The following is a 9,239-nucleotide window of genomic DNA, read 5'->3' as shown; positions in this document are numbered from 1 at the left end:
AACAAGTGTGGAAGTTGTTGCAATCATGCTTGGTCAGGGTGAAGAGAGAAACATTGGCCATCATGATATTGTGTTGAATATTTTGGGTGGTGGTCTAAAAATAATCTCAAATTTCCATAGGTCATACATGCCTCTATTATATGTGTTGCTATTTCCAAATGGTGCAGAAGGTTGGAATCCTTACATACCGCAAGTAAACAGAGTGGAAGTAAGCAGAGAGCAAGTAAATGGAACTACAAAGTATATTTCTACAATGGATTTCTACAAGATTGCAAATGAGAGATGACATGGCACAATGTCTTTTACGTAGTGGTAGGCTACTGCAACAATATATTGTTGATGCATATAGTTGTATGGAGTTGAGGCTTTTGTGGGTTCGTAATCATCAAACTGAACTTTTGAGGTGTATCAGGGCTTGATAGCTATGGTTGGAGCAAGAGATGGAACAAGGGATGATAGAGAATTGTTATTGGTGCTAATGTTGGAAGAAGGGTTGTATTTCCTTCTTCGTATGTTGGTGGCACTTGCTATATGCACCAGCTGTATTAGGATGCCATGGAGATTGTACGCAAGAGAGGAAAACCTGATCTCTTCATTACATTCACATGCAATCCTGTATGGAAGGAGATACAGGATGCATTACTGCCTGGACAGACATCGAATGATTGTCCTGATCTTACTGCCCGTGTTTTCTACCATAAGCTCAAGGATTTGATGGGCTTGCTGATTAAGAGAGCTATTTTTGGTAAGGTCATTGGACACATTTATGTGATTGAGTTCCAAAAGAGAGGCCTTCCTCATGCTCACATTCTATTGATACTTGCATATGAGCATAAGCCAACAGAGAAATTGCATTATGATAAGATTGTGTGTCCGGAGCTTCCTTATAAGGTAATGTTTCCACAGTTGTATGATGTTATTAGTCGGTGTAATGTGCATGGCCCGTGTGGAAACTTGAATAAGAATGCTCCATGTATGAAAGAGGGAAAGTGCAGTTTTAAATATCCTCAAAGCTCCAGTGCATCGACTACTGTGGCTAGGGATGGATACCCAATGTACATGAGGAGGGATGATGGAAATTACACTGTTCGTAATAAAGTGAAAATGAGTAATAAATGGATTGTTCCATACAATCCATTTTTGTCAATAAGGGACATGACAGGGCCACTGTTGTTCTACAAGATAGTGAAGGGCTTCTAAATGAAGTTACAAACTATCTTAATGCTCGATATGTATCAGCATCTGAGGCTATCTGGCATATATTTGGGTTTCACATGCATAAAGAGAAACCTGACATACAACGACTCCAAGTTCACTTGCCTCATCAAAATCAAGTCAGACAGAGCGACTATACAGAATGTGGTGGAGGGAGAGGTCAACAAAAAGACAATGCTCACTAAGTGGTTTGTTGCAAATCAAAAATATCCAGAGGCCAACGATTTGTTGTACATAGACTTCCCAACAAAGTGGATTTGGAAGCCAGAACTCTCTCTTGGTGCCGCTGTGCAATACTGATTGAAGGGCTGTCTTAACGAACTTGTGAATCGGAATTTAACCAAGGAACTTTTATGTTGAACAACCACTGTGGTAGTAATTAGGGCACACAAGGAAGTGTTAGTGTGGGGGTGGAAAGTGGGGGCTTGGCTCAGGTTGCCAATGCCTAATAGAAGGGTGGTCCCGATTGGTCGGGAACTCTCTGTTCCCATAGTGTTTAAATCAAAACTAGTAATACTCATTGCCCCTAGAGCGGCAAAGTCTCAAGTGTACGTGCCTCTGAAACATGGGGAAAAAGGCACTCGGGATTTCTCTCCTCTTGGAAGGTGGGTCTTAGGATCTCTAGATAGGTTAAGTACACTTCCCCTGCGAGGTGGAACTAGATCTCATTGCTAGTAGGCTCGAACTCGACTCACTTGGTGATGAGAGATTGTCCGCTAGTTGAACCCTGAACCACTTTGTTTGCTTCCGCTATAGATCTAGTGGCCACCAGGTTCACCATCAGATCCGCCATTTGATACGGCGGAGTGGGGACCTCACAATTGTACTATATCCAAGCTAATGAACAAGCAAAAAGTACAAATAAGATTTTGGTTAGAATTATCAAAAATCTGGTCAATCAAAAAAGAAAAAACTAGGATGAGAAATTGGACTCAGCACTATGGGCTTTTAGAATAGCATATAAAGTGACTAACAGCATGACACCATTTCAACTGGTGTATGGGTTAGAAGCAGTGGTGCCCATGGAATTTATAATGCCAAGCCTTAGGGTTGTTGTTCAAGAAAAATTATCCCCTGAAGGGTCAGTTAGCTACAAGAAGGAGGCTTTACTGAGGTTGGAAGAGATCATAATCCATAGCCAGTATGTTGCAGATATTATACAACAAAGAAGAAAAGCTGGGATTAGTAAAAATATCAAGTTCAAACTTTTTTCTTTAGGTGCTTGGGTATTGGTCTATAAACACAAATTGGGACTGAGGCCAGGCAAACTCAAACTCAGGTATGTGGGGCCATTTCAAATAGTCAGTCCAGTGGGACCAAATAATTTCATACTCTCTAATTAGGAAGGTAAAATAATTGATAAACCTATTAATGGATTTTGACTCAAACCAGTTTTTGGACAAATCGTTGGGAATCAAGGGGGACATCCCATTTATGATGAATTTGGGATAGTGACTAGTTATGCATGCGAAGGGGCAACACGTAATCACCACCTTGTGTACAACCAACCTTTGCATTTTACGATGGGGGTGAACATGTCAATAGTACGTAATTCATCTACGAGTGCTGGTCCGAATACAAGAGAAGAGGATGAAGTTACACCTATACTAATGAATTTTGCAAGGAAGACTCGCTATCAAGGTTCAATAATGCCAGTCCGAGTTCGAATGATGAGCCGGAAATGGTTACTCCTACCCACATGGTACAGCCTGAAAGGGAGGAACTATTTTCTGATTACACTTTTCTTGACTTCATGTATGATTTAGAGCATAGTGAAGCAAATATTGCATGGCTTAGAAGGATTGGATTGCTTTCTTTTTCAAGATTGCCTTGGGTAAGTTGGAGAAATAACTAGATGGCCACAGTCTACCTGAAGCACTTGTAGACAAATGATGCATAGGTTTTCAAAGAAGAGTACTTGACTGAAGAGTTATTTGCCAAGGTGTTTGATCTTTATATATAATTCAGATGACAATGAAGTCAGTTAGGCAACTGAAACGGATATGACCAAGGCCTCTGGTCAGTCTTGGGGGGAAAGGCATTATTATCAACTGTCATGCATGAAGAATTTAGTCAAATTATAGCAGGTGAGGTGGTTTAGAGAGAGTCTTTTTGCTGGTGAAAGTAGAATACATCAGTAGGGAAAACTATGGCATTTTTTTGGTAGCTAATGAGCCAATATCTTATTTGATAGAATCAAGTTTGATATCTATAGAAATCAGAGAAGAAAGGATAGGACTACTGAAGTTGGGCTTTATGTAGCTGCTATCTTTCACTATGTCAATAACAAAAGTATTTTACAGGGGAGACAGTCCCAAATTCTAGCACAGATGACTGAGGATGCAAGATTTACAATGAGAAGGGAGAAAACATAGAAACTACAATTTGATCACAGATCTTTGCAAATGCCTACAGATATTCAAGATCTTTCATCTGTAGATTATCCAAAACAGGAGTCTTTGGATGTAGTGAATGATAAAATGGATAAAGAGTTTGGGGACTTGTTTATTACTAACACTGCAGTGTATTTGACTAAAAAACTTGTTAAGTCTACAACTCCTAAAATAGGTTTGAAGATCGAAAGATTGAAGGACAAATTGCCAGGGGAGGAACTTGTAATAGTATTTGGGGATCCTATTCTGGAGAGGTGTACAATTTCTAAGGCTCAATTTTCTACTTCACTAAAGTTGGATAAGGAATATGTTGAGTTGCAATCTATGGGACGTTACATTCTTTAGTAGAGAGAATGATGGTCTGCATACTGAATTGAAACAGATTAAAGAAGGAGCTTTAAAGGACAAAGAGGCACAGGCTGAAATAGAACTTTTGGACAAGAAGGTTTAGGAATTGGCTAGGATTCAGGAACTCATGCAACAGGATTTGGACTCTTATAAACAAATGATGTCATTTAGGGAAAAGACTTCAGTCAAAATTTCTCAATGGAGGGAGGAGTGGTTTCAGGTACTACAATCACAGTTAGCTGAAATGTGTACTATCAATGCTACCTTGGAAAGTAGCAATTGGGTGTTGTTAAGCACGGTTGGAGATTGCAAGAAATTTGAAGAAAAGATTAGAGATATGTCTGATGAAGAGCTAGATGTAGATGGGTGGTATGTCAGCTCAGGGGATGTAGACAAAATGAAAAATGAAGTCATGGAATATATGAAAGGGGTGTGGGAACAAATCAAGATCAAAATGTATGATGTTGTGAATAAACCTTATCAAGCTTTTACAAAGGAGGAGAAAAAGGAGGAAATTTTGATCTTGCAAAAACAGTATGCTGAGTTAAAGGAGCATTATGCGCAGTTGCAGCAGCAGGTACAGATGGATGTGAAAATACTGCAATAGGTGATGCAATTCAGACTACAGTGAAGTTGAAGTTCAGAATACAATTCAGGATGTAGTTCAGAATGAAGTTCAGGGAGTTGTTTCAGTTGGAGTTACACACACTAATGACAGAGGTGATCAACAGCAACTTGAAGACCCATTGATGAAAATTGTTGATGCAATGACAGAAGATCCACTTACTAAGGCTACACTGGTGGAAGTTGGAGATGATGTGGATGCACAATCAGGACGAATAGCTCAAACTGAAGATACAGGTGTTCAAGAGCAGTAACTTCAAGCAAGACATCATTTTGGTTTTCAAGTTTTTGTCAAGGGTTTTGTGAGTTCTTACAATGTTTTGAAAACGTTGCCCACCAGATGTGCCAAGTGTTACTGCCCTAATATATCAGTGTCAGTCTATTTGCTTTTTGTCAAGGTTTTTGTGGGTTCTTACAATGTTTTGAAAACATTGCCCACCAGATGTGCCAAGTGTTACTGCCCTGATATATCAGTGTTAGTCTATTTGTCTTTTTTTGTAACTAAGGATGGAACCTTTGGACCTTAAGGGTGTTTTTACACCAATGGTTGATATTTTAAGTGGGTTGGTTTTAAGCGAGCGATTTAGTTCTTGACGTTGTCTTGCAGTTGGGCAATTAGTTTGTTCTCTTATGTACTCGCACTGTTCTCGGTACTGCTTGTAAGTGGTTGTGTGGATGAGGATTATGCAGTAATATAGTATCTTCTCTTTTTTTTTGTGATGTTATTCAATACTATCATATGCAGTAGATTAATGCAGTATGTAGTATTACTGTGTACCTGTATTGAAATACTGTTAGGGAGGTTAGCCCCTAACAATACGAGTTCATGTATGGATTAATCGAGTACGTTTGAATTTTCACCATGATTATTTCATCTTATTTAACACATTTATTTATACACATGATGTGTTTATGATCACGTGCCTGCATAAAAAGCGCTTTTCGTTTCACGTCATAGAATCGGTAGGAACACTGTTTTGGTCATAACTCACAAACCGTTATGAATCAGTCTGAACCCTTTATACCAAAGATAAAACACATCATTTAAGACATTTTATCTATGAGGTGTCATATAAAAATCACATATGAGCTAGGAGATATGGTCAAAAAACAGCTTGCTGTCCACTGCACTACCAAATTTGTTGACTCCATGCTCCTTGGAGAACCACTATATGGATTCACCGAATGGGAAAATCCACTTAACCAATTGAAAATCTTGATGATAAATTTATTTAGGTCGCTGTTATCACCTTGGGAATGCGAGTTATTAATCGTTCCATAACTGGTTTTACCTACGCGTGTAGGGGTGCTACCAAGGGGGAGTACCATATGATGTTGTGAGTTAACCGAGCTATTTATGTATGATTTATGGTTTGTTTGGTGAGTTTATTTCAACTATTATATGCCTTTAAACTTATGTGAGGGCATATGGTTAGGCAACCTAAACCGCATAGGTAGATATGATTAAAGTGGCTGTCTTTTTGGGTTACCATATGTTGTGTAAGTACTATATGGGTAAAGTGATGTGATAGAGTGTTAGTCTATATTATGGATTTGATCTTGATGCCTTGGTTTGAGGTCAAATACTTTCATTTTCATGTTATGCATGCTCCCAAAAATGTCCCAAAGTTGTTTTTTGCATATGTGTGAAGTTATGGTTTACGATTGACCTAAAGGTCGGAGCTGTTTTGCATCATGTTTATGGTGACAAAATGTTATCATATGATGTATGAAAACTTATGGATTGACGTGGATGCTTCACATGAATGGTTATGATTGCTTTCCCCCTTTCTAGGTCAAAACTAGCTCTATGTGCTAGGGAGGTGAAGTGCAGACATGATGCATCAACTTTGCATGGTTGGATGTTGTCAAAATTGGATTTTTACATCATAATTAGTTGTTGGTTGGACTCTTTTTATGCATGTGAGAATCATGTCTCAAGAGTCATATGTGTGTGGACTCCAATTGACTACAAGGGATAAGTCAAACTCTAAGTGTGGGAGTTGGTTCAGTGCGATTATGAATTGTGATCAAGGGCTAAGATTCCCTCATGGATTATGGTTGTGATTTTATGGTGAAAGACGGTGTGGCTCATGGTTTTTTTTCTCGATATGGTTGTGCTGCCTAAATTTTTGCAGCCATGTTATGTTCTAAAGTGGTTATGCAGGATTGGTTGTGCCTCACCCAAGTTGCGTGGAGTGTTCACCCTTGTGACATGATTGGATTATGATTTATTGTTTTGGGATTGGATCATGAAGTGATCTAGATAGTTTATGGTGGGCCTGTAAGGGTAAAGACCTTGTACCATCTAACTACTTGAAAAAGATTGTTTGTGCATATGGAAAGTGTTGTTGTGATTGGACTCATGTGTTATGTTTCGCATGGTAGCGTCGCTACAAGACTAGGATCACCTACATCACTTAGCCTTAGACTAAAGGGTCATTGACATGGGGCTTTGCTGGATCAGGGGTGTTGCCTAGGTCTTCTTCTTTTTGTTAGGCTCATCGACACAGTTAGTACGTCGGGGGTTGAATTACCTACATGGCTAACACGTCAGGGATTTTGCCTTGGCCTTGCCTAAACACCCGGTACTGGGCATCGAAGAGGCTTGATGGCACCTAAACTGGTATAGTTGGTGTCGATACCCTACCACCTACTGGCACTTGGGATCCTTTTAGAGCTCGGGTTCATGGAGAGAGACGAAGAGGCCTCAGCTTATGTCTGGCTCAGGTAGGTTGGAGGTGTTCTCGCTCGCTCCCAACGAAGTAAAATTCTATTTGTCCGTAGTAGAGCGGATGTGGGTGGGTGGACCAGTTGATCCCTACACAGGGTACGGTGCTCTGCTAGTTATTTTGTCCTAAACTTTTTGATGTTATGGTATACCCAGATTTTTGTCATTGCATTGATACATGGTTGCCTAATTCATTTAGATGGGGCATTTAAAGATTCTCTGTTGTCATTTTCTCATGTCTCTATGCACTCTGTTTCACCCTCCACTATATTCTCTTACTCTCTCTCTTCCCGCAACGCGATGTACACATATATTCACCCTCCACAATGTTATATTTTTCTTGAGTACGCTTTCATTCATAACACCCACTCAAGGGTAGCACTAGTCGCTAGGTGCCTCTGGATGTAGTCTGGCACATGGCCTAAACTCCATGCTTGGTCAGGCGCTGAGAGATCCTCCCCTATGAAAATTTTCGCAACTTTGATGTATATTAAAAATTGTATAGAAGTGTAAATTGTATATTTTGTGCATAGACCCCCGGGGAGGGGTATCTCTCAATCTTGGGCACTACCCTGGCTCATAAAAAAAAAATTGTCGTCATAACACAAAACTCTCTAGATCTAATATTCTCCTAGGCATATTATGGCTCTAATATGCTCCTAGGCATGTTGGTGGTTATAATAGAAACCATGTGAATAAAGAATTTGATTTTGCTCTCGCGCTCATTATTCCCAAATAGTGATGTGAACATGGCTTATTCTCATAAAAACACTCATTGAATGATTCTTTGCACATCGACTATCTCTTTCTATGTCCCTTCGGCCACCTCCCTTGAAGGATTTGTGTTTGGAAATCACATGCAATCTCCCTTGCACCCTCATCCCTCATAGAGTGTTGTATTCACACACACACACACACACACGATCCCTTGTTGCCACACACAATATAGTTTGTCTTTCCCTACTCTTGCGTGCCTTTATTGGTTTGTTTTTTGCTTGCCTGCAATGGGTCTTCCTTTCGTAATTCCATGCCTAATCTAGTCTCAGGAGGTGTGATATTCAACACACACACACACACACACACACACACACACACACACACACACTATACACACAAATAAACTTGCAACCCTTAATCAAGTGGATTAGCATCATGGACATTTGCTAGTATCATAAATCATTAGCAAGTAGAAACACATACACACATAGATCCATAAGCAGTATTCAATGCTCACAATACAAATGGTCTTTTCCACACTTCGTCTCAAATGATTGTTGCATCAAAAAAATGATACTCAAGTAGGTTCTTTTTGCACCTACTTAGAATTGATTTATGTTTGTGTGGAGTTATTTTGGTAATCTATAAATGCATTACAGGATATTGAATGAATTGGCTTATTACTAGTGATGAGGGACATAAGATCTTGATTTATATCGATAACAACTTGTGTTGCATATAGGTTATCTTTTTCTCAGGTGCATTTGTAAAGCCTTAAAGATCCCATCCAGGGTCTCGTGAGTATGGCATAGAATAATTTTTTGAAACAATGTCCAAATTAACAGCAAAATGCTGCACAATTTTGATTATGTTTACTATAGGTTCTTTACTGCGTTTGGTAATTGTATTGTAGATGACAAGGGAGAGGAAGGGTTCTCCAACCCATCCATACAAAATGGCTTGATTACTGGTAAAGGAATCAAGACTTACCCTTTTTTCATCACATTTTGATATACATACAGACTATCATCTGGCTAGGTGCACTTGAAAAGCCTTAAACCCCCTGTCGAGGGCCTCTTGAGAGATTCCATGGACATAATTTTTTTAAAAATGTGTCCAAATTACTTATCATGACATGATGTAAAATTTTGATTATGTCCATTGAAAGGTTGTTTACTTCATTTGGTAATCATAACGCTGACGGTAAGCAC

General features: G+C 39.3%; 1 protein-coding gene across 1 annotated transcript; it reads left to right on the top strand.

Annotated features, from left to right (window-relative positions):
• Nucleotides 1–555: 555 nt before the first annotated feature.
• On the top strand, nucleotides 556–1,200 carry LOC147448076 (uncharacterized). The gene has a single exon (XM_086523736.1). The coding sequence runs from the start codon at nucleotides 556–558 to the stop codon at nucleotides 1,198–1,200; it is 645 nt and encodes a 214-aa protein (XP_086379862.1).
• Nucleotides 1,201–9,239: the final 8,039 nt, after the last annotated feature.

This window comes from Adiantum capillus-veneris, chromosome 11 (genome assembly GCF_014529385.1).
Source record: "Adiantum capillus-veneris isolate H3 chromosome 11, ASM1452938v2, whole genome shotgun sequence".
NCBI lineage: Eukaryota > Viridiplantae > Streptophyta > Polypodiopsida > Polypodiales > Pteridaceae > Adiantum > Adiantum capillus-veneris.
Note: the sequence above shows the minus strand (reverse complement) of the source record. Positions and strands in the feature narration are given on the sequence as shown.

Excerpts from the sequence above, each read along its gene's own strand:
- LOC147448076 (XM_086523736.1), top strand. The coding sequence starts at position 556 with ATGGAGATTGTACGCAAGAGAGGAAAACCTGATCTCTTCATTACATTC.